We start from the raw sequence: 26,383 nt of genomic DNA, 5'->3' as shown, positions 1-26,383 counted from the left end.
GGCACACTTTTTCACTGTCGGTGGGAATGTAAAATGGTGGTTCTTCAGGAAGCTAAGTATAGAATTGCCATATGATCTGGCAATACCATTGCTAGGTATCTATTCAAAGGAAATGAGGGCAAAAATACAAATGGACATTCACACACCAATGTTTACAGCAGCATTATTTACAATTGCCAAGAGCTGGAAACAGCCCAGTGTCCATCAACAGATGAGTGGCTAAACAAGCTGTGGTATATACATACGATGAGATATAATGTAAAAATATTGATGGACCTTGAGAACATTATGCTGAGTGAGATTAGCCAGAAAGAAAAGGACAAATACTGTATGGTTTCACTGATATGAACTAACATTAATAAATGAACTTGGAAAATTTCAGTTAAGAAAGAGACCATCAGGAGATAGAAATAGGGTAGATAATGGGTAATTGGAGCTGAAGGGATACAGATTGTGCAACAGGACTGATTGTAAAAATTCAGAAATGGATAGCACATTACTACCTAACTGTAATACAATAATGTTAGAACACTGAATGAAGTTGAATGTGAGAATGATAGAATGAAGATGGCTGGGGGCACAAATGAAATCAGAAGGAGAGATAGACGATAAAGACTGAGATGGTATAATCTAGGAATGCCTACAGTGTACAATGATAGTGACTAAGTAAAAAAAATTAAAAAATGTTTTTGCATGAGGAAGAAAAAAAAGCAGAAGAGTGGCTAAACAAACTGTAGTATACATATGATGGAATGTTATGCAGCTATAAGACAGAATAAAGTTATGAACCATGTAACAATGTGGATGAATCTTGAGAAAATTATGCTGAATGAAGTTAGCCAGAAACAAAAGGACAAATACTGTATGGTCTCACTAACATGAAGTAACATTAATGAGCGAACTTTGAGAGTTAAAGTTAAACACACAGATTACCAGGAGACAGAAAGAGGGTAGATATGGAGCATTTGGTGCTGAAGGAGTATAGAACGTGCAGCAGAACTGATTGTAAAAACTCAGAAATGGATAGTACAATACTGTCTGATGATAGCACAATAATATAAATACACTAAATGAAGCTGAATGTGCATATGGTTGAAGGAGAAGGGGGCTGGGGCATGTATGACACCAGAAGGAAAAATGGAAGATAAAGACTGAGATGGTATAACTTAAGAATGCCTAGAGTGACAAATGATGGTGATTACAGGTACAAATATAAGAATGTTTTTGCATGAGAGAGAACAAATGATTGTCAACATTACAAGGTACTGAAAATAGGACAGTGTACAGGAAACAATACAACTTAGGCAAGTTAATGTCAATAGTTAATAATAATATTGTGATGTGCTTCCATTGAATGTAACAAAGGCATTATGACAAAACTAAATGTCAATAAGCGGGGACACAGGGAAGGTTATGGGATTCTTTGCAGAAGGAAATATCCTCATATAGATTGTGGTGGTTAAGGCATGACTATGTGATTATAACAGGAACCACTGATTTTTCACTTAGGTTGAATTGTATGCTGTGTGAATAAAACTGTTTAAAAATGAACAGAGAGAGAAAGTGCTGGAGAAAATGTGAAGAAAGTGATGGACCTATTCTCTGTTGTTAGGGAAGCTGGGAGGTGCAGCCTCTGTGGACGGCAAGTATGGCTAGCAGTGGGGTTGCCATATGATCTTACAAACCCATTATTAGGTGTATACTTGGAGGAACTGAAAGTGGGGACATGAATGGACATTTGCACACTGGTGTTTATGGTGGCAGAGTTTGCAATTCACAATTGATGGAAGCGGCCTTAGGGTAATTGAGCAAGGAATGGAAAGGGGAACTGTGGTTCATCCCTATGAAACTTATTCCAGCAAAGGAGAAGCTAAACCTACTTACCCCCAGAGAACCTCTTTTGGTGCTCAGATGTGGCCACTCTCTTTAAGCCACATCTCTTTAGCATGTGAACTCACTGCCCTCCCCTACATGGGACATGTCTCCCAGGGGTGTAAATTTCCCTGGCAACATGGGTTATGATTCCCAGGGATGAGCATCATGGAACTGAGAAAGCCTTCCTGAACAAAAGGGGGAAGAGAGAAATGAGACAAAATAAAATTTCAATGGCTGGGAGATTTTAAACAACCTGAAATTGTTCTTATGCATTATGTAGATTTAACTTTTTAGGTTATCGTGTATTTGAGCAGCTAAGGGGAAGTACCTGAAACTGCTGAATTGCATTCTCATAGCCTTGATTCTTGAAGAATCAAGAGTAGAGCATTTACAACGTGACTGTATGATTATGAAAATCTTGTGTCTGATGCTCCCTTTATACAGAGTATGGACAAATGAGTAAAAAAATAAGGTTAAAAGCTAAATAAATAATAGAGGGGAATAAAGGATAAAAAAATATTGGGTAGACTGCAATACTAGTGGTCAGTGAGAGGGAGGGGTAAGGAGAATGGGATGCATAGGTTTTTTTCTTTTGTCTTTTTATTTCTTTATTCCAGAGTGATGCAAGTGTTCTAAAAATGATCGTGACAATGAATATACAACTATGTGATGATATTGTGAGCCACTGATTGTATGCTTTGGATGGACTCTATGGTGTGTGAAGACATTTCAAGAAATTATTTTTTTAAAAAAAGAATTCCACGGAGTACAATTTGGGGAAGCTCTGCCCTCCCCACTGGCTGCTCCTCCACCTGACAATGGCCTATTCCAGGACAGAGAGGTGCCGAGCCATGCCTTGGCAGAAGAGCTGGGACCCCAAGGGACTGGCAATGCAGGCACAGGAAAAGGGTGCAGTGGGCTGGGACTGCTGATGACAGTTGTGCATGGAGCTGGGTCTCAGCTTTCTGAGGCCATAGGGGACCTGGGGTGATGATAACCATCTTCTCCTCCACATGCAGGTAAGGCGAGAAGCAGAGGCAAGGCAAGGAGCAGAGGGAGGCTGAACCTAGCAGGCTTCTTTGTGTGTGAGCCTCTCATGCGGAAGGCTAGAGAGCCTGAGAGAAGGAGTCCAGGCTCTCCCTCACAGACATCCAGGTAGCCAGGCACACACATCCGTACCCCCAGCACAGCCTGGCCGGGGGTGAGGAGTATGAGACAGCACGCAGAAAACTCCAATGGGGAAATCTAGAAGTCCTTTCGGCAGAGGCAATGCTTAGAGAGTCCTGCAGGAAAGGTAAGTTCTTGACCACCAGAGATAGAGGAGGAGAAGGTCAGGCAGAAGGGAAAATCCTGAACAAAGGTCAGAGTCATGAAAAGAAAATAAATATGGGGAGTAAGAAGCCACCCACCCATAGGAAGAGAAGAGCTATAGGCTAGTAAGCAGAGGGTGAAAAGTAAACAGGGATAAAGACACTTCAGGGTCACCCTGAAGGGGGCTCTGGGACCGTTGCAAGTTTCCAGTTTTTCTCCTTCATCAGCGGAGAGTCAGTAGAAGAATGGGGACACTGGTCATTGAGACTGGGAGCACGGGATTCAATCCAGGTTTAGGAAGGACAATGATTTCAAAGAGAAGTGCATTGAACTTGAGGTGGCCATGGGCTTCCGGAGAGTAGGTCGAGAAGGAACTGGTTCTCTGTGTCTAGAGCTCAGAGAGGGGTCTGGAATAGGCATGGAATGTGGGAGTCATCCCATACACCAGCAGTGGTGCAGGTGGGCTTGCCTCCTCTCCTCTTAGAATTCAGTGCCTCCCAGCCCCTCCTGATCCAGTCTCATTCATTGGGAAAACTGAAGTGCTAAAGTTTTGTATGTGCTTCCATATGGCCTCTTAAGCCTGTTAATCCATTTCCATGCAAGTGTGCTTTGGTCCCATATCTAGGAGAGCTAGATCAACAAGAGCTGTTCAGCAACAAATGGAGACTTCTGAGTCCCCATCATGTGGGTTCTGGAAGAGGCTGGGCTTGATATCACATATTCCATAAAAGAGTTTCCCACCAAAAGTTCCCAAGAGGACAGACCAGGAGGCCATGTCTCCTGCCAGTATGCAGAGCCTCCTGGGAAGGCACAGTCCCCTCATTCCGGACATTCCCCAACACTCAGGACACCTGCAAGGCCACGGCAGTGCTGGACCAGGCAGAGCTCACCACGTAGGGACGGTTAGCCCACTGGGATCTGCTGGAGGTCACATGGAGAGGAAGAGGTTCACCCCAGCTGACAAAGTCGTTCTGGAAGTCACCTAACCCATTCAGAGTCAAGTATGACAGGCCTTGAATGGGCAGCTGCTGAGTGACCCAGAGTGAGCCCCTCTGCCTTGGACACCCCGGCTGGGGAGTGCTCATCAGTGCAATTTGTTTGACCCTAAATACATTGGCTGGCCTTAATCTAAATGTCCTTAGGAATCTACCATTTGTGCAGAGCATGGAGGACACAGATGAGCAGGATTCTGGCCCTCAAGGGACTCACAGTTCAGAGACCACCTTGAGTAAGGGCACATTTTGCTTTCCATGTGTTCGCTCAAATACCCCAGCCTCCTCCAAGCTAAAGTAGAAGCTAACCAATCAATGAAAGTAGGAGTTTACACCCGGAAGCACATCTGCTTGCCGTTGCTCCCACAGGGGAGCCCAGAGACCGACAGAAACCACCAGCGAGGCTCTCAGACTCCCACACCTTTCTCCACTTCCAATTACCTCTTTTGCAAATAAACCAAGCCTGGAATTCTCAACGCCGATGTCCACCAGCAAGGAGCTGGATGTGTTAAGAAAAGCACATCATAAAGAAAGCAAGCAAAGCCATGTGCCCTGGGAGTGTTTATCTTGATTCCAGAAAAATATATTGAGCAAAAGGGGAAAATAAGAGGACAGAAACTACAAAGAATGAGAGGAAGCAAGGGTGGGGGCGGGAAGAGCACCCACGTGGGGGAAAGAGAGACACATCTGAGCTGGTATGAGACGCTGAGCTTCTTTCCTCCAGAGATGTGAAGTGCAGTTTCAGGAAGCAGGAGACATGGCCCTGGGTAGCGACTGGAATTCTACTGACAACTGGAAGATGAGTCCCCCTGATCTGACTCTTTCGCCTCTCCTTATTTTCGCTCTGGCCATCATGTAGGATAAACAGAAAAGCAGCTAGGCAATTGTTTGTCTGTAGCTCTACCTTTGGATGGCTTAAAAGCTTTGCAGGGCCTAAAACGATATCACCTCAATAAAAGCAATAGGATCTCACTGTCATTGGGCCACATTTTAACAGGAAACATTAGCTCCTAATATGGCTGCCTCCTAAGGGTAAGTCTACACACAATTTAGGGGGAACTTTGTCCATTTCCTGGAAGGTTGCACTGGGGTTTGGGGGGCAATGTTTTATAAGGGGGTATACCTTTGGATTGTAGGCATCCCTGACCCCAAGTGAAGGGTCTGTGTCAAGGCCATGTATAGGGGCTCAGGTGGTGCCATGTGCAGGAAAGGTCCTGAGCTTGGGAGTCAGACAGTTTTGAGACTGAGTCCCTGATGTCACCATTTAATAGAACTGCATGATCTTGGGTGAGTTACTTAATCTCTCGAGCCTTGGTATACCATCTGTAAAAGGGCGATGGCTGGATCCCTGCGCAGGGGGCACAGACCCACTTCAGTGGGGCCTTGGAGAGGGCCTAGAAAAACTCCAAGAAGCACTTGTTCTTTTCCCTTGCACTTTCTGGACTGCCCATACAAATATTATATGATCTCACAAATACAGACTAATTATAATAAACTCATAGACGTAAAATCTAGAATATAAGTTACCAGGAGATAAAATGAGGCTAGAGAATGGAGAGCAGTTGTTTAATGTATGCAGAATTTTTAAATTACGTTGTATAAATGAGTGAAAATGGATAGAGGTGAGGTAGCACGCTATTGTGAGTATAATTAACAGTGCTGAATTGTGAGTGAATGTGGTTGAAAGGGAAGTTTACTGCCATGTATGTCACCAGAAGGAAAGCTACAGGTTAAAACACGGGAACGTATAACACAGTGAATCTTGCAGTGGGCTATGACTGCACAAATATCAACAAGTTCTTTAATGAACTAGAACAAATGTACGATACTATTATAAGGAGTTAACAATGGGATGGCATATGGCAAAAACGTGCCCATTCCACAATATCTCAGTATTCTTTCAACAACAGTAACAAATGTAACACACCAATACTAGGGATCAATGATGGGGTATGGGATGTTTTGGGGTTTCTGTTTTCTTTTTCTTTTTCTTTTTTTATTGGAGTAATGAAAATGTTCTAAAATGGATCATGGTGATGAATGCACAACTGTGTGATGATACTATAAGCCACTGATTGTATACTTTGGATGAATTGTACAGTGTGTGGATATATCTCAATAAAATTGCTTTTAAAAACAAAAAAGCAGGGCAGGGCGAGGTGGTGCTGACTGCCAGGCTGGCTATTAGTAAGGATGAAGGAAGGGAACAAATGTAAAGGATGCTGACGAGTGCTTGGCATATAATATGGGATCAAAAAATGTTAGCTGTTCTCCCTTACCCCTTTAGAGGACGGGGTAGCCCGGATGGGGGGTGGGGGCACCGTGCTCCCACCGAGCCCAGGGAGAAGTTCTCCGTGGACGCGCACGGCGGGGCTGGCACGGGCCCCGGTGACGGCGGCGAGGAACAGCTGTCTTCCCGGGTCAGCCTGTTCTGGATTGTTTCCGACGCGGTTGCCTGCGGACCCACCGCCACTCCTGCTGCCACTGCGGCCTGGGTTTTCACCTGGCCTTGGCAAAACCCATATGCGCCCACGAGTTCCGGAAAGCCCCCGGGAGGCGCCTCCCTCTGACCCCATCAGAGGATAACAGGCCCCTAAGGGGGAGTCAGAGCACAGACACTGAGGACCCCCCGGGGGTGGGGGCGGGAGGCAGGGGAGTGAAAGGAAACAGGTTAGACACAGAAAAATGGGGCCCCTTTCTGAAGACGGACGCAAGAGAAGCATTGACTAACCAACTGGGAGGAGACTCCAGTCTCTTGCCTTGTGGGGCACAGGGAATGCACCCTTCCTCAAGAACAAAGGAAACTGGACTTTGAAGAACCTGCAAAGAAGCTGGCCAAGCACCAGGAATCCAAAATTCATGCAGCTCAGTAGGGCCTCGCACTGGCTCTAAAGAACGGGACGGCAATATTCCCTTCTATTAATAACAGCGTAACCATCTGCACTTGAGATAAATGGCGGGTTACAGCGTGCGTCTCCACCTGGCCGGTGTAGATATGGAGCTAATAAGACGGGAATTTATGGAGGAAAGCTGAGAAAAGTGGACCTCATAAGCAGTTACTATCTGATACTATCCACACATTTATTAAAAGAAACCACCCACAACCATTCCAGCCCTATTAGCACTGAGCTAATGAGGAAACACGCATCATAAATGAATAAATTCCTACCTCATAAACCTTGCATCTTCCAGCATGAAGCCATTAGAAACTGATCAGATAATTCAGGAAGGGCTGAAGGCCTGAGCCCCAAGGGAGGCAAGCTTCAGGAAGACACTTTCTAGAGCTGGCTCTTGGTTTACAGCACGCGGAGGTCAGAGAGACTGCCCCTGACAAGGCTTCCAGAGAGGAGAGGTGGGCAGAGGGGCCTCTCAAGGAAAGAGAGGGATGCGGTGTAGGACCCTCCCACATTGGTATAGGCCCCTCCCACATTGGTGTAGGCCCCTCCCACATAAGTCCTACAGTGCAGAGGAAGCCCCGGAGATTGTCCTAGGCCACGAGCAGGTGGGTTTAATTAGAAAGAAGCAGAGAACAGGCTAAGGTGGCTCGGCTGGCAGAGTTCCTGCCCGCCATGCGGGAGACCCGGGTTCGATTCCTGGTGCCTGCCCACGTTAAAAAAAAAAAAAGACCTCCAACTCTTCACTTGGGATCAGGGCAAGGGGTGGCCAGTCATTGGGGAAGCTTCCCCAGCACACTTTTTAAAGGACTGTTCATGAAGCCCCTCCCACCAGTTGTGCAGGTGAGTGCATACAAATAAATACACTTGCACACTTACACAAGTATACTCACCCAGGCACACTCCCACACAACCACGTACATACACACAACCTCAACCCCCTGCATGAAATGCAGCCTCCCTCCCATCCTGGTTCCTTTGCCTTAACTCCCCTGCACTTCCTGTTCTGACCTGCCATAATCTCTCCCACCCCAGACCCCTGGCTGCTTTCTGCACACAGACTGCCTCATCTCACCCTGCAGAACTATTGCCTGAGCCCTGCTGCCCGCCCCCACCCCCAGCCCCGACTGGTGGTGTTCTCCATGGACTCAATCTGGAGTGTTCTCCTGGTCCCCACCTGCTCCGGGTAAGCACCTGGCCCAGGTAGCCCCCGCCCCCCCAGAATTCCCTGCAGCCTTGCAACTCGGTCTTGGAACCGAGAGGTCCAAGCTTCAGTCCAGGCCCTGCCCCTCCCCATTCTGAGGCTCTTACCTCATTCACAAAGATCCAGTGGCTATCCTTGGAAGCCAGGTTGGTCTCCACAGCCTGCGGGAGAGGAAGAGAATGGAAATGAACAGAAGCAAGGCAGAAGCTGGCGGACACATAGGATATAGCCCAGACAGGTTTTTATAAACATTGTTCTTGGAATATTTTTTTCCCTCACAAAACAAGCTGTCCCCCCAGGGCCTGCCGTGGCTGCCCCAAGATGCTTCATTTGAACACGGATATCTGACTTTCTGCTGTTCTCCCAGCGCTCGGGCATCAGCCTGGAGCCGGGTTAGAAGCTCCAGTTTCCTGCAGGTCTCATGGGTATGGGAGGCCTCTCTCCCCTCCTGCCTGCCCCTTCTCTGGATTAATGCCTGCAAATGCCTTTTCTGCAAGGGCAGCTCAGGGCTGCGTCTCATCATTGCCTGAGGCCAAAGAATCAGGAAACCAGAACAGAGGGATTTACGGTGGCTTGTCCAGCCATGATAAATGACACTCGGGAAGATGGCAGCTGAGAGTGGAGAACACAGCTCTTCAGACCAGGATGCACAGAGCTAGGCTCTTTCTGACTCCTGGACAGTTATCTCTGCCCCTATCATTCTCTTCTCTAGACTCTGTTCTATTTCCATTATGGCACTTACCATATTTGTACTAGAATAATTAGCAGTTTATTCATTTTTAAGTGTCTCTCTCCTTTACCAGGTGGCTGATTCCTTGAGGTCAGGGACCACATCCCAGTCACAGCTGGGCCCCAGAACCTTACGGTATACATGGCACACAGTAGATGCTCAATTAACACTCCTGGTAGATGAATAATGCACTGAAGACCAAAGTAGACAGGGGATAGTTATGTACTGGGGTTTTCTTTTTTTCTTTTTCTTTTTTTTTTTTTTGGTATGTTGTGTTTTTACAAATGTTTTACCCTCCTTCAACTGGAAGGATAATAGACAGAAATAGAAAGGACTGGTTTCAAGTATGCCCTGTAAAAATCCTCAGTTAACTTGTCCCAAGGGTTTGCGGAGTACCAGACCCTGGCCAGCCCACTGATGAATCTGTGAGAGAGCTACTGGGATTCTGGTCCTCTTCATTGTTGTTATTGTTATATAATTTTTCTTACTCTCTTTATTTGAAAAAAACAAACAAACAAAAAAAACCCCAGAAATACTCAAACTCATCCTGTCATCCTGCCCCATTTAAAAAAATAAATTGTGCTGAAGGAGTGGAAAGACCCCAGTGGCTCTGACCTCTCCATCTATGAATGAGATGACACTAAACCTTGGGAAGAGACAAATGGGGATGGGTGTCTGGACCAGGCGTAAATGCCTCCACCTCATTTAAATGCTCTGGTCTCAGATTGTTCATCTGTAAAATGCTGGTAACACTTTGCCCCTTCCTGTTTACCGAGATAAGTATAATATTTTAAGTCCTCAGTCTCAGAAAGAGGCAAACACAGTCCCAGGCTTTTCCCAAGAAGCAGAGATGGGGAGCCGACCATTTGACCCTTTGTGGCTTCTACCCTCATTCCCCAACTGGCCCAATTCTAGCCTGGATCCTGGGGTCTTCTCTAGCCACACAAGGGAAGGGAAGAAGGGAAGAGGCCAGAGGACTGAGGACATACCTCAGCAGACTGCTGGGCACTGGCTTGCGTCAGTCCTCAACAGCCCAGCATTTTCTTGATGCTTATGTGAAGGATATTGATGGAATGCCTATCGAATTTGCACATGATATGAAGCTGAGAGGATGTCGTAATGCTAAATGACAAGAAGACACAAGTCTTCTTCTCCAGGATAAACAGGTATGTCTGAAAACACCTTGGCCCTTCTCTGCCCTTTCCTCAGGAAAAGGGTTCCAGGTGCTCTCTCCCTGTATCTCAAAGAAATGAGGCTCCTAGAGATTCCAAGCCATGTACCTGGGCATCTCCTGGGGCCAAGTCCTGAAGACACTGTCCACCCCATCCCACTAGTTCAGTAAACCTGGCCCTCTCCATAGAAGTTGTTTGATGAGCCAGCAGACCCCTGAGGATCCCACATGTGGTAGGGAGAAAGAGAGCCCCTTGGGATGGGAAAGTGGTATTGCTGCCCCAGCCCAGAATCTCTCTGGTCTCAACATACAGCCTCTCATATTGGCCACCATTGGAAACACAGAAGCCCCCGGTGAGGAGGCAGGAAGGGAGAAGGGAAGAGGCCAGAGGACTGAGGACATACCTCAGCAGACTGCTGGGCACTGGCTTGCATCAGTCCTCAACAGCCCAGCATTTTCTTGATGCTTATGTGAAGGATATTGATGGAATGCCTATCGAATTTGCACATGATATGAAGCTGAGAGGATGTCGTAATGCTAAATGACAAGAAGCTGGAACACTGAGCTGAATTTGAAGAGGTGCAGTTCAACAATGGTGAATTCAAGACCTACATTAGGGTTCCCAAGCAGAAGGGAAGATGGGGAGATGAGACTTTAAAGCAACATGGTTGAGTCAAGACCCATGGAAAAGCTCAGGGTGGGGAGTCTATTCTACTCCTTGAAGGGTTGACCTTATTGGGCCATCCACTCGCTGAAGGACAGTGCGGGCTGGAGCCTGGAATGGGACAGTATGAACCAATGGCAGGCTAAAGTAGTCAGGGATGCTTAGAGACTGGGCATTGTAGACATCTTTAAGCACATGAAGAACTGCCATGGGCAAGAGAGATTAGAATTGCTCTTTGCAGCCTCTGAAAGTTGATTGGACCAATGACTTCAGTAATCAGAAAGAAGGATGTCAACTCAATATAGAGAACTTCCACTTTGCCAAGTAGTTCAAAGGTGGAATAGGCTAACCCAAAATCAATGGGGGTCCCAGTCCTGGAAGCATCTGGATAGAAGAGGGCACTGATGCCATTTAAAGTATTTAGGTATCAGAATGGAGGTTTGCAATGAGTGAGAGATAAGACTCTCTGGGGTGTTGACATTCTGTAGCAAGAGTTCTCAATTAGGCTGCACATAAGAAACTCCCAGGGAGCTTTTAAAAATATAGTCCCTCAGGCCCACTCCCAAGGACCCTGATTTGTTGGGAATAGTGATAGACCTAAGAGCCTGGATCATTTCAGAGCTCAAAGGGCCTGTCTCCTGGGCTCCAGGGCCAGGAGCCCAGCTCCAGAATGTGGATTTTTGTTTCTCCAAAGTTGTAGCTGCACATATACCTGAAAGCAGTCCTGTTTGTCCCCTCAAGAGTGAGCTGTGTAGGGGACTGACTCAGCTGCTGGGAGAACTCAGGGAGCAGGTAGAATTCTGACTACTCTGTGGCACCTTTATATCTGGTGTCAGACTCTTGCATGGAAGTGTTGGTGGAGAGAATTGATCAGAAAACCCCACAGCACAACTGGCCAACATCCCTGTCCTACTTTCCCTCACCAATTAAGCCTCAGCTCATTTGTTAAGCCTCTTTTCCCCACGTGGAGATAAATAGCGCCTGGCTGCTGCCTTTCCAGCGAGTGTAACTCACACAGAGACTGACTGGCATCAATGACAAGAATGCAGAGCTACTGCAGAGTAAGCAAGAATGCTGCCTTCCCAGTGGCTGTATTGCTGCAAGCTCCATGGAAGAGTCTAAATGCTCACGGCCCAGTGGGCAGTGTCCCTCCAAGCACCGCTAATCACTCTTCTAAGTGCTATTACTCTCCATTCCCTCCCCAGCTATGTCTAAAGCACATAGAGACTGAGTCTTCCTTCCATCTTCAATCATGGCAGGCAGAGCTGTGTGGAGGAGTCATGGCAGGCAGAGCTGTTAGGATCCCAGTGTTGCCCCTTCTTAGCTGATTGTTCCTGGGTGTGTTATTTCTGCAAGCTTCTGTGTCTACACCCAAAGCCTTTTGAATAACAGCACACTATGAATGGTCTGCCCATGTCCTCTCCAATCCTGCTAGGATCTCTGAGCACAGTGGCTCCCAGGATGCATCCACTCTCTCCAATAAACACCTATGACTCCCTCAGGCTGTCGAAACCCAGCCTGGGGATTTCCAACCTTAACCAAGGACCATGATGCCAGGTGTCAAAATGCCAGGTACCTTGTTCACCAATGGGGTACTTTGAGTGACTCAGTCCAGACAGTCCAGAATGTCTCTCCAAAGTGACCTTGCTGGATAGTACCCCCCACCCCCGCTGGTCCCCTTCACTTCCCTGTCCTGCTTCCCATACTCTCCAAATGTATTTCCTTTCTTTTTCCTTCTTTCTTTCTTTTTTAAAAAAATTCCCATGAGAACATTTCTTCATAAATCATTTTTGGCACAAGTCCCAGATTCAATGTCTGCTTCTAGGGTTGTGACCTAAGACAAATACCCACTATGTGGGTTTTTGGTGGGAATTAAATGAAATTACATGCCAAGCTTCCAGTCCAGGAATGGGCTGGAGAGGACAAATGAGCCTGAACGTCCTCCCCAATCTTCCCACTCGCCTCTCCTTCCTCAATGATCTCTTTGGAATTCTAGATATTTATAATCCCTCATTCATTCATTCCTTCAATTAACAGGCATATCGTGGCCTGCCATTTCCCAGCAGCTGTCCAAGCTCTCCTGGGTGGGACAAACCAGGAGCCTTGTTCTGTCCATTATGGAGTCAACGGTGGCAAAAAGACAGACAATGAATGCAGCATGGCAGGTGTGATGAGCAGGGTCCCCTCCACGAGCCCATAGCCCCTTCAAGGCGGCACTTGTCTCTGCTGTGGTGAGCGCCCCCAACGTGGGAAGAGATGAGCATCCCCCAGCTCCGGGTAGGCTCTGGGTCACTCACCTTCAGCAGGTGGGGGGCAGGCTCCCTGCATTCGGGCTTCTCTTTTGGAACTGGGCACCACAGCCAGGAGGGGCACCCCCATAATGAAGCAGTGGGTACAGTAGGGGGGCTGGGCACCTGTGGGAGCAACACAGAGACCCCATGGGAGCCAGGAGCAAGATCTCAAGGAAACCTAAGGGATCTCTGTGGTAGCTCAGTGCCTTGTACAGTTGTGGCTCTGATTCCGGAGAGCCCTTTGCCAAACCCTCAGAGCCAGTCTGCCTGGCTTCTATGGCAAAGCAAAACTTCAGAAGAAATGCTGAGGAGGTGGGAGCTTCCAAAGGAATCACTTCCAAAAAGGTGATTCCTCCCCTCACCTCTTTGGAGCAAAGGAGGAAACCCAAGATGCCATGGTGGCAGGTGGTCCATGAAAGGGCCAGGATGATGAACTTGGCCAGCACATGGAGGCCCATGGGTCTGCACATGTCTGACATATATATACATCCTCACGTGACACCCACATACCTCCCTCTTGAGAGAAATGTGCTTCCAGTCAAAGGTTGGGCTGCTGGGGAAGCAGAGTGCAGAAAGAAGTGTGGCTTCTTGTTCATGGACAGCAGCCTTGGTCCCAATTCCAGGCTGCCTCTGCCACGGCCTATGTCATGGACAGAGCAGACACTGACATGCCATCCTGCCAGCCCACTGGGGACTAAGGGTGCATTTGCAGCTGGCCATGGCCACCCAGCCACTTTGACCCATGGTTCTCGTAGGGAAGTTGATGTCAGCTAAACTCCAGCTTCTGGCACCTGAGCAGGGCTGGGAGTGGTGTGTGCAGTGGGTGGCTTACTTTAACTGGAGTAGGGGAAGGCCAACAAGTGTCCCTTGGCCACACGGTGGGGATGGTCAGTTCTAATGTCCAAAAGCACAGCAGAGAAGACAGGGCTTCTGGGGAGACTGGAAGACAGTATCTCTAGCCTGGGATCCCCTTCTTCAGTGTCCTCAGCCTTTTGGGTAAGACCAAGTATGAGCCATTTTCAAGGGTGACAAGAACCTGCTTTTATGAAACTTCCTTCCAGATCCTGCACTGCAACATCTCCTCTACTTCACAACCAACATGCCTCCTCTTTGCTTCCAACCAGCACCAGCCAGGCAGTGTTCTCATTCCCCATTAGACACGGGGCTGAGCCCTGGGTTTAGACTCACATCTTGCACCAAGCTTGTACCCTTAGCTAGCACATGGCAGGGACTAGATCTGAACTCACGTCTGTCTCCAAAACCTGTGTTCTTGTGTTCTTTTCCCTCGGTCATGCTGCTCCCCAAAAGACCTGAACAACTTCCAGAGCGAGCACACAAGTCTTTAGACCCAAATCTTTCTCAGTGGGAACAATATGATCTCTTTTCTCAGATCTGGGAAAATGCCATTGCTAGTAGAGATCCTTCCTTCTCCCCGTTAACTTGTTCTCATCAGCTGGGGGCCGTTATTCCACTTGCATTTCTTAAGTAGGAGCCAGTTTCCCTCTATCTTGGCCTAAAGGGGTTGTAAATGGAGTGGGAAGAAAACCTCTGCATGGAAGCCTTCCAGCAACACTGCTAAGGATTTATTTTACAAAGTGCAAATGCCACCGATTATTTATGTATGTGATAATTGTCCGCCACTTATCTAGGCACTCCCCCACTACCACCACCACCAACTCTGGAAACCCAAAATAATAAAAGCTTGTTGGCAATTAGCAACTTCTAAAAATCCCAACTCCGGCACTTCAGAACCTTCCCCCACAGAGTCCAGGGCCTGGCCTGTTCCCAAGGACAGATATTGAGCTAACTTTAAAGACCCACGGCTGCCTTTGTAACAACATGCTATGTAGGAACGATTCTCTTTGTTAATGTCACCCCTCTGAAACCTGAGGGAGTGCAATGGCCCCCCAGCGCCTGTTTGTAAGAAAGGGGAGTCGCTGGCTGCAAGAGGACGGGGGATTTGAGGAGACCGTTTACAAGTCAACAAAGCAGATACCAAGGGGCCTGGGTTTCAGGAGCTATGGCCATCACCAAGAGAAAGCAAGTAAAGGGCTGCTATAGTTAACCCATCTGCACCACCCTTCCAGGGGCCTGCCTTCCTGAGAAAAGGGCCTGAGGTTCTGTTCCACCGAACCTCTCCGCAAACTCTCTGGGTTTGGCTTTCACTGAAAACCACCTTGGCATTCTTCCCTCGTCTCCCACACCTCCCACGCCGGGCCATCCTCCTAGGTCCCATCCCACACCTCCCACGCCTGGCCATCCTCCTAGGTCCCATCCCACACCTCCCACGCCGGGGCCATCCTCCTAGGTCCCATCCCACACCTCCCACGCCGGGCCATCCTCCTAGGTCCCATCCCACACCTCCCACGCCTGGGCCATCCTCCTAGGTCCCATCCCACACCTCCCACGCCTGGGCCATCCTCCTAGGTCCCATCCCACACCTCCCACGCCGGGGCCATCCTCCTAGGTCCCATCCCACACCTCCCACGCCGGGCCATCCTCCTAGGTCCCATCCCACACCTCCCACGCCGGGCCCATCCTCCTAGGTCCCATCCCACACCTCCCACGCCGGGGCCATCCTCCTAGGTCCCATCCCACACCTCCCACGCCGGGGCCATCCTCCTAGGTCCCATCCCACACCTCCCACGCCGGGCCATCCTCCTAGGTCCCATCCCACACCTCCCACGCCTGGGCCATCCTCCTAGGTCCCATCCCACACCTCCCACGCCTGGGCCATCCTCCTAGGTCCCATCCCACACCTCCCACGCCTGGGCCCATCCTCCTAGGTCCCATCCCACACCTCCCATGCCTGGCCCATCCTCCTAGGTCCCATCCCACACCTCCCACGCCGGGCCATCCTCCTAGGTCCCATCCCAGACGCTTGGACCCTGGACTGGTCTCTTTTTCAGCTTTTCACCGCAGGACCTTCCCAGGAGCTAGCCCCTCATGGCTCCCACCTCCTCCATCACTCTGCGGGAGCATCCCTGAAGCCCAGGCACCCCAGTCTCTGTGGGCCCAGGAAATGCAGCTTCCTGAGCACAGGGGAAGGGGACTTAGCTGGGGCAAGTGGGCAGCTGCTGCAGGATGGTGGCAATGCAAGGCAGTCAACTCCAGCTGCAGCCAGGCCATCTGCGGAAGGTGGGGCACAGAATTCACTCAGGGTAGGTTCAAAACACACTTCGTAGGAGGCAAGCGCCCCTTGGCTGAGGGAGAAGTGAGCTGTCACCTGTGTGCTCAGGGAAGGAGCGATCTAGGAAATGGCTGGAGGACAGGGCTGGCTGCAGGCTGGGGGTGGGGGCAGTCACCAATACTTAGGGAACACTCCCTCCACTCGACTCTGTATGATACCTCACCGAATCCACTCCCCGAAAGGGGCTTTGCATCTGTATCTGCCAGTGGGGAAACCAAAGTTCAGAGAAATGAAGTGACTTGCCCCAAGTCTCCCACTGAATTAATGAACCCAGACCGTGTGAGATGGAGCATGTCACCCCAGGAGCGTGGAGAGAGGTTTGCAGAAGGAATGAATGGATGGAGCACAGTCCCCTGCTGCCAACTATGGGAAAGGCTGGAGACATAAGCGGGAACCTCATTTAGGTGGGAAGTGACAGGGACAGGCAGACAGTCTGCGCCCACCGCGTCAGCAGAGCCCCGCGCTTCTGCCCCGCTCGGCACGGCCTCCACACACACCTGTCTGGGAGAACACTGCGCTAAGGAGGGACGGTCTGCATTTGAAAATAACACCTTTGTTTCTACACTTCCGAGAAAATATAAGAGTGAAACAAAGTGAACTGAAAAGGTGGGTAAAGGCGAGACGCTGTGACCTTTGGAGATGACAGAAAAATGATCAAATTTCAGGGCCCTTCCCATAAGGATGTAATTGTCTCTTCATTTGTGTTGAGTGACAACCTTCCCAATGCATGGTCCCATAGATCCTGCTGAACAACCTAGAAATATCTGGAGCGGGTTGGTCAATCAATGGCAAGGAAAAAGATATGACTGTAACGCTACAGAGCGAGCATTCAACATTAGATTTGTTTTGTTTTGTTTTTTGACATTGGCTTTGATCTCAGAATAACTATTATGTTGCTTCTATTGAAAAACAAGAAAAACATAATTGACTAAATACATTTAAAAACCCAATAGATCTGGAACAATTTCTAGTCGATCTTTAGAACTCCCTGGTCTTAGATTTCACTGTTTACCAAGTTGAAAATAAACAACCATTGCAAACTGCCTCTCCTATTTGGGCAGAGGGCAGCGGGGCCAGCTCCAAGCCCCTGGGGGGTGGAGGTTCGTTACAGATTATTTGTGGATAACTTCAGATGAAATACAGACGGATTCCAGGGCTGTGCAGGAAGCACATTTCACTGTAATAAAAAGTAAGAATATGCTACATGTGGACAATTTATGAGGAAACGTTAATATCAGCAGACAAATGAAATGGAGTCTGCTCGCAGGCACAATCTGTTTAACAGGATCAATTCGGCGAAGGGAAGCCAGGCATGTGCCAATGAGTATCACCTGATGGATACTTGGATTTTTAATCAATGGTCCACAATTTCCTTACCACCTGGAGGGCCCAGAGCCAAAGAAGGGGCTTCCTTTTATCTCTCTGGCTAATATCCAGGCTGCACGCTGATGGGAGGCAACGAGAACTTGGCTCTTCTACCCAATTTTGTCTCGCGGAAGAGAATGCATTCCCAGCACTTGGCCACACTGGGCGCAATCACACTCACAATCCCTTGGAAGCCCGAGCTCTACAATGGAGTAAATTGTTTCTGAATTTGGCGAGTCTTTGCAGCGGGCTGTGACTGACCTCAAGACTTGGTCCTCCAGAGAACAGAGGACACTCCTGGGGATGGCAGAGACAGCTGGGACAAGTCATTGCTCATACATGCCACTTTATGGCTCCGGCTTCAGATACAAAAAGCAAAGCCTGAAACTGATTAGAAATGTTTTCCTCATCCCTCCCATAGGTGTTTCATCGTCCATACTGGAGCTCCACAAGGCGCTGCTTGTATCCAAAGACAGACTCGGGAACCGAGGCATCAGATGCTGTTGAAGGAAGACAAGGGGACAGTCTGGGGCAAGAGAGATCTTTCCGGTGCCCTGCGTGAGTGACAATTAAAGCGTCGTGTTCAGGGTTAATATTGCGACCCTCTTAAATTGTGCTCAGGCAAACTGCTTCTCCACACAGATCTAATTCCCTTTCTCAACCTAAATTGTTTTTAAAAGATGGAAGCGTTTGAATTATTTTTAAGGCAATAAAGTTGAAAGTAGCAATTCTTTACCAAGCTGATAAGAGCTGCTGGGTGTAATTTGTATTCTTTTTATGAGCCTGACTTTTTTTGAGGGGAATGGAATAGAAAGAAACATCTTTTCAGTTCTGGAGGCAAGAGTTGCTGCTTCTTCCAGCTGGTGAGGCAGAGTCCCAGGTTTGGGAATTGTCAGGAAAAGAGCCCTTGATTTGTGACAAAGGAGAGGCAGGGGCCACCTAGCACTGGGGGACACAGCAAAGGTATAAAGGGCTGCTGACATCGGGCTCAGCTGGTCATGCTGCAAAGGACTCAGAGAGATTGGAGTTCTGAGTCTCAAGGAACAAGGAGGAAAGGATTTTGTGAATTCAGGGGTAAAATGAAGGGAGGGGAAGGGATCTCCCTTTGGAAGCCACAATACAACTTGCTTTGCAATATTTGAGACTGTCCAAGTGCAAAGCCTCCGTGCAGTTAAGAGAGAGTATAGTTTTTGCCCAAAGGGGCCAGGGGAAAGTCTGTGCAACTCTGCATTAGGCCCCTAGAGGGGGTGAGAAGCAGAAGTAAATAAAGATGTGCTCAGTCCCCAACACCTGTGCCAACCCAGACCCACTGCCAGCACGAAGCATCTGAGAAGGCTCCACCTGATGGCATCCTTGGAGAGAAAGTGCCCCTGAGCACAGGGCCTGGAAGCCCAGTACTGGAGTGGAGAATGGAAGGAGAGAAGACGCACCACAGACCATGCCCTTCAGCCTGCCTTGGGGCTGTGGGTCTAAGGACCTCCACAAGATTAATCAAGTGATCTTGGAGACTGGCATGAGGAAAAGAGGTGTTCAGGGGCCCCTGACCCTAGGGCACAAACACACACACACACACACCGAACAATTCCATTTCACATACCTTGTGGGGGAAAATGGGGCACAAGTAGGATATTAGCAACAATGATTCAACAAATATAAAATGTCCGGTATGGGCATTATTGCATCTCTCACAAATTACTACCTCGGCCTCCTCACTGGTCCCTCCTGCTTCTATGACCATATTTCCATATGGCTTCCAAGGGGCTTATTCTGGACTGTAAATAGCAACCTCCATTGTCACTAATTCTTGAGACAATCCTGCATGACAGCCCTGATGTCCCCATCTAACAGAGGAAGAGAATGAAGCCCTAGTAAATGGCTAGTGAGTAACCAAATGCAAGGCCAGTCTTGGCCTGGGCTCTGTGAGGACGCAAACAGGAATGGCATCATCTCTGCCAAGGTTGGAGAGTCCAGAATAAAAGCCTAAAAAATGACAACCTGTCCACATGTCTGGAGGAGCTATCTGTCCTGCCAGAGCTCAAGGACAAGGAGTTCCCCGAGGGTCAATCTCCGTGAATCCCAGCCCCACTTGGCGGTCATTCAATGTCTCTGCTGTCCCTTGACTCTGGCCTGCCTCGTGCTGGGCTGGCTGTGGTTCAGTGAGCCCTGGCAGGACGAGGCTCAGGGGAAGGAGTGGAGGTGGACTGGGATGAGACCATTGGCGCAGAGCAAGAGGCTCGGGGCCAGATACCCCATAGATATCCTGAGTGTGCCACATCTAAAGAAGGAGCAAGTTTTCACTGGGAAAGATGCCCAATGCAGAATGATAGGCTACTTCAACTCGTCTCCTTTGGGAATTAATGGAATGAAAAAGTAAAAATTAAATAAAAAAAAACAAAACACAGGTGTCAAGCTTCAGAAAAATCCAAGAGCAAGTAGAGGAGACATGAGAGCAGAGTCCAGCTGCCCGTTTAGCAAACTTGTCCTCGGCTGCTGTCAGGGGCCAGATGCTGTAAGCAATGATGGGTCCAGAGAGAGGCAGTTTGGGGCCTTGTCCTTGAGTAAAGCACCCTCACTGGGAGAAATGGGCCCCCACACAGAGAGGATTGTGCTAGATAAAGTGAGAATGTGCAGTGACAGATGGTTCCCAGTGAGTCAAAAACCACAGAAGAGATAACCAACCCTTCCTAGAGGGTAAGACTCCCATGCTGGGGTGGGTGGTGGAAAGAAAAGGGTCTTCTCATCTCAAAGGACAACCCATGTAAGCCTGGAGGTGAGAAAGGAAATTGTGTTCATAGGGAATTGTGGTTGAGTCCCATCTTGCGAATGAGGATTTGGTTCTAAAGTTATTAAACAAGTTGAAAATAGATCATAATCAAAAATAGCCCTGAAGATTTCTTAGCTCATGGATACAGTATAGTACAGAAAATATAGTTTGTGTAAAGAGCCCTGTATCTGTTCTCCTAAACTTTATTAATCAATGTTTTTTAATGGACCTCAATTACAGCTTCATTTTCTTCCTTAGTGTGTTGACTAACTCAGTACCCTCTTGCCTAGTGCTTGGATGGTATGCTTCCTACCAGGTCCTAGCAGTGTGCTGCCCCAACCAAACTGCTCAGACCACTTTGGAACCTGATAGGAACTTGGAACTCATCAAGTTAGGATGAGAAGTGTATGGTCAGATCTGGATACCAGATGTGTCAGACCAGGCATACGTAGAAGCCCTTAAAATCACACACATGTCCTCTTTCCAGCAGGTTCTCTCTCACTGAATCACGCTTCATTGTGTCCACTGCCTGTTGAAGAAGCAGATGTGGCATCACCTGGACTGTACCAAGCAGATGGGAGGTAAATGTGTACAGGATGCTGCTCCATCATGGGTCACGCCGGGGCTTAGAAGCAGGAGTTGGGACCCGAAAGAAAGTTAAGGTTCCAAGCGGGTAGGGTTTTGGTGCCATGCAGGGAGCCTGGCTTTCAACCTGTGAATCAGCAATCCCCAAATGGTGTCCCACGGAATGGATGAATCTTAAGAGATGCTAAAAGATCTGTGAAAAATAAAAATCTATGACTGGGAAATTTGACAAATTCTGCATTTATATCCCCACCTTGGAGAATTGCAAAGTAAAAACACAAACAAAAATCCTCATAAAGCAGAAAGTTGTCAAACTCAGCTGACCCCAGTGTTTATCAACCTTATCTCCCCCAAAATTAAGCTTCTTTGTTCAAGGAGCAGAGTATTATTTCAAGAGACTGTAATGCTGCAACAGAACAAAGTTTGGAAACGGTGCTTCAGGCCCCAGGAACAACTGGAGAAAAGTAGGTGGGAAATGTATGATCAAATCTGCATTTCTCCAGTCCAGGGGGGTCAGACTGCCCATGATGAGATGAGTTTTGTGGGTGTGATAAAGGAGGTTATGAAATCAGAAAGAAATCAGTTAATGATGGCCCAGACATACTGATGTGATCACTGGGTGGGAGAAGATGTGATAAGAGTTTGAAAGGTTTAGAATAAAAACATGTGGTCATCAGTTGGAAATTGAGTGAGTTGGGGATGGAAAGGGATGTGAAGGACAGAAAGGACTAAAACGACTGCTAGGTGTATCAACACAGAGGCCGAAGGTGCGGAAAGGAGGGTAATAAGACTGCTAGGGCAACTACATAAAGATCGAAGTTGCACAAGGTTAAGTGAGGAAGATGGTGAATTCAGGTGTAACTTCCTGGGGCAGCAGGAGATTTGAGAGACAAGTCTTAAAGGTAATTGAAATGACGAGGCATGAGGCAAGGGCGAAACACAGAAGTACACAAGTGCATGACAGGTTAAGCAATAACAAGTTAATCTATAGATTCTCCCCATTCTCCTGGATAGAAACAGACAATGACCAACTTGGTCTATAGCAACATCCAAGGAGCTCCAGATATAAATCGATGAACTGTGACAGTTGGGCAGGGAATGGCAGGAGGACAGGAGTTTCACTGGCTCTTTCAGACACTACTGCTTCTACAGGTGCAGGCCCAGCCACCACACCCCACCTGGACAGTATAGCTCACCAACAATTCACTACCCCACTTTCAACTCCCAAAGATGTAACACACACACACAAATACACACACCCATGCACAAACACACACCTTCCCTATATACTCTGTACTGCTCAAGGGATTTCTAGACCTTAATTGTAAGATTTCACATTTATCCTTGTGCCTTTTATTGTGTTGGAATTAGTCCACTGCCCTATCAAAACTGTTCAGATCACTTTGGAACCTCTTCCTGCCATGCAACATCAGACTCTTGACCTTGAATCTATGAGCATGGGTAAATTTTATCAGGACAGTGCCATGCTCATCACCCAGGGGAAATATTGCATGGAGAAGAGATCCAGGTCCTCGTCCTTGCTTTTCCTCTATCACATTTAATTTTTCTAGGTTTCATTTTCTTTATCTGAGAAATCTGGAAAGTAGATGAGATGAATGCTTAGGTCCTAAAATAACCTAATATTCTATGTGCAGTTTCCCAGTGGTTTGGACACAAAGGAGCGTAAAGGTGTCCCACATAGGGTAAGATCTTGGCCACCCAACATCAGAAACTCCCCTTCCGACTTGGGAGATGCCCACTGTGGACATCTTGGCTGGAGGCTACAAGCTGGAAAGGCAGGGGCTAGTCCCTCTCTCTACCCCTAAAGGCCAGGTAGAGGATGAAGGCTTGGCAGATTGGATTCCCCTGAATCTTAAGAGAGGGATCCAAAATTCTAAGGGAAAAGCTAGTCACAGTGAGGAGGGCAGTGTTGTGAATCTGATGATGGTGCCATAGTCAGACTTTACTTAGGGGTAACCTTGAGTAACCTCAGAGTCTCCCCCACCCAGCCTCCAGTAGTTTCCTGAATCTGGCTCTCCAGCCTTCCACCCACTTCTGTAAGTGTCTGAACATCATGTGAATAAATCTATCTTATTTATTATTCCATTTTTTTTTGGGGGGGGGGGTGCATGGTCCGGGAATCAAACTCAGGTCTCCCACGTACAAGGCGAGCATTCTACCACTGACCCACCCATGCACCCCTATTAGTCTATTTTAAAACTTACAAAATTTGAAAATAATATTTATTTGAAAAAATCTGAATATCAAACACCAATGTTCTGAATAAGTACAGAATACAATTTTTTAAATAAAGAACAAACTGAGTAATTTCAAAAACATTGTAGGTCATAATTTTGTAGACCTATTATTCTATACTCACTCATAGTTTAAAAATCAAATGGTATTCAAAGCCTTTTATTGACAACCAGCAGTCCCTAGTCCTACCCCTGCCCTCAGTCCTGCTCCTCAGATTGCAAACACATAATTCTTTTAGCCATTTCTTTTGGATTTATTTCCATATTTCTTAATAATATGTTCACACTGCTATACTTGGTTGATCAATTTTAGACATCAGTCCTGTCTATTATTTTCCTGATATGGTAATTGAGGATCTAAGTCTCTTATACAACCCCTTCTCCTTCTATTCCCCTTCACCAATATTCCCAATATAGTTACATTACAATTTTTGCCTTAAGTGAAAAGCATTGACTCTATTATGATTATGTAAATATTATTGCATGCTAAGCCAAGTAGTGGACCATGATTATCTCATTCCCTTGTTGATACAATTTTTGCTTTTCTTGCATTAGCAATTTCCTTGATGTGCATGTATTTACAAAAGTGCTATAGTATGTTTTCCCAAATGCTCTACCATATAAAATGAGTTTTTCCATTTCCTTATACCCTGAAGACTGGTTCCCAGAGTCCTTCCCACTGCCATAGGGACAGTCGGTCTCTAGTTGGACGGCCAGCTGACCCCCTGCGAACTTCCTTTCACTACGCTGCTAGGTGGATCTCAGCCTCTGGTGTTGCCTACTTTTATCTTTGTTGTTATGGTTTTTACACTTTATTTTTCACAAGCCCATCCTGTAATAGCTTGATAAGGCTCTTGGTAAGCAAATTTTTTTAGTCTTTACACGTATGGAATGGTTTGTATTTTACTATTATATCACTTGATTGTTTCATTTAGTATAGAAGAGTTAAAATTTATTCTCCCACAGAATTGGTGAAGTGTTTCTCCAAGATCTTCCAGCAGCTCTCTCTCTCTCTCTCTCTCTCTCTCTCTCTCACTTTTACTCTGGTGCTCTGAAACTTGGCACTGAAGCGCTTGGTGTTGGGTATTCTTTTTATTTATTTTGGCAGAAAGTTAATGGTAAGACATTTCAGCCTGGAGACATGCATCCTTCAGTTCTGAAAATTTTTCTTTTTTATTTCTTTAATATTTGCTTTTCCTGTTTTCTTTCTAGAATCTCTGTGAGAAGGTGGTTGAACTTCCCAGATGAAACTATTCATTTTTTCAACTTTTTTCTTCCATTTTAGAACTCTCCACCTTCCTGTTTTGCTTTTTCCAATGTAAACTTCTAAATATTTCCATTGCATTGTTTTAATTTCAGTTATCACATGTTTAATTTTCATTTGCTATTCTGTGTTCTCTCTTCTTTTCATAGTATCCTGTTTATGTCTTAAGGATGCACTATTTAATCTCTTTAAGAGTATCAATGATAGGGTTTTTGGTGTTTTCTTTTGTTCCCCACGCTGTTCAGTTTTTCCTGGGTCCCCAAGTTGTTTATCTTGCACCTCCTCTTTCATGTATCAGCTGTTCCTTACATGCATGGTGATCCTTGCTGTCCATTCATATTTAAAGTGAGGGACTAAAAAGCTCACTGGAAATTCAGTGTGGAGTGTGGCTTACGGTTCTGTTGGCATCTGTGCCTGTAATGGAAGAGGCTTTCCTCTCCCACAATACCAGCACCCAGAACTCTTTTCTCTAGAGTTATTCAGCTTTTCCAGAAAAGATTCCTCCAATATTCTATCCAAAGGGTATATTCCAAGCTTCTGGCAACCCTGGAGCAGAGCAGGAGAAGGACTGAAATGCCCCATTACCCAACATGCACATCTCCACGTAATTTACCCTGGCTCTTCCCCCTGCTCACCCTCACCTTCAGAGGTCTCTACGTTATCTCAGAGATTTGAAGGCATCTTATCAGCAGGCACTAAATTTGCAAGGTCCTTACGTCTGCTCAAAGTGAGGAGCAAACAGCATCCACCTCTGTAAGGCAGAAACTATAGAATGGCCAGGGACAGGATTGGCAGGATGGAAAAGAACATGTTGGCGGCAAAACCAGAAATGCAAAAGACTATTGCTTTTCTGTGCCATGCCTGAAAAACTGGCTGAGAATACAAACTCCAAAACTTCTTATAGAGAACTTATTTTCGTAAGCTTTGGGAAGGTGAGACTGCTGACCCAGACTTGGCGATGAGAGAGGGACAACTACCTGCTTTGCTCTAATCTCCAGACCCTCAAGGCTGTTTGAGGTTGTGTGTTCTTTGGGAGATCAAGCAGTAGAACAGGTATCAGCAGTTCACAAAGAATTTTTGATCAAGCCCACGAGCCCATTTTGGGCTTAGGCTCTGTTTTTCACTTCTGAAGGGGAAAGATGTCAGATTCTTATCCCACAACTTCATTCCACAGGCCATTTAAAATGAAAACACTTCAGGGAACCCAAAGTAAGAAGAGAGGCGGGTCCTTCGACAACCTTCGGATTCACAAGATATCAATCAGATGTGCATGAGGTTGAGGGATTTATAATAGCCTGTTCAAAGAAATAGTTCAAACGTACTGGCTCACTTTGATCAACACATGCCTCCAGAAGGATGAATGATTTAAAAATCTACAGAACATAGGGATCTGGGTGCCTTAAACATAAATATAGGCTGTTTCCCAGGTACCCTGTCCTCAGGGAGGGTGAGCTTAGGGTAACAAGTGAAGCCAACAATGACGTCACTTTCTTCCACCCGACGAGGTCCTGTGTGCAGAGAGAGACAGAGGGACAAGAAGTACACAGATGTTGTGCATGCTTGAACTGTAAAGAAGTGAGGGCAAGCTGAAAGAGCTGCAAAAGCTCCATGGGAGTGCTGGGCTGAAAGGATAGACCTAAAGGAAGAAGGAGGTCATTAATTTCCTGGGTAGAGAGGCAAGAAAGGACAAAACTTCCTTCCTGCCCACAAAAGTAATAAGCTTACAGACAAATTATGGTGAGTTCAATGAACCCACATCATGCTCCAAAACATTGATTAAAAGTACCCCTTGTGGCAGAAAAGGGGAACACAATAAACCCACAGTAAA

The 26,383-nt window shown here is 47.1% G+C and overlaps 1 protein-coding gene across 2 annotated transcripts in view; it reads right to left on the bottom strand.

Annotated features, from left to right (window-relative positions):
* The window catches only part of GRID1 (glutamate ionotropic receptor delta type subunit 1), a 729,341-nt gene that overhangs the window by 288,638 nt on the left and 414,320 nt on the right, over positions 1 to 26,383 (bottom strand). For both annotated transcript variants that reach the window (XM_077124708.1, XM_077124709.1), the window contains one exon: positions 8,384 to 8,437. In XM_077124708.1, coding sequence (XP_076980823.1) covers positions 8,384 to 8,437 — 54 coding nt within the window. The remainder of the gene's footprint in view (positions 1 to 8,383; positions 8,438 to 26,383) is intronic.

The sequence above is a fragment of the Tamandua tetradactyla genome, chromosome 13 (genome assembly GCF_023851605.1).
Source record: "Tamandua tetradactyla isolate mTamTet1 chromosome 13, mTamTet1.pri, whole genome shotgun sequence".
Taxonomy (NCBI): Eukaryota; Metazoa; Chordata; class Mammalia; order Pilosa; family Myrmecophagidae; genus Tamandua; species Tamandua tetradactyla.
This window is presented reverse-complemented; position numbering and strand designations above follow the sequence as displayed.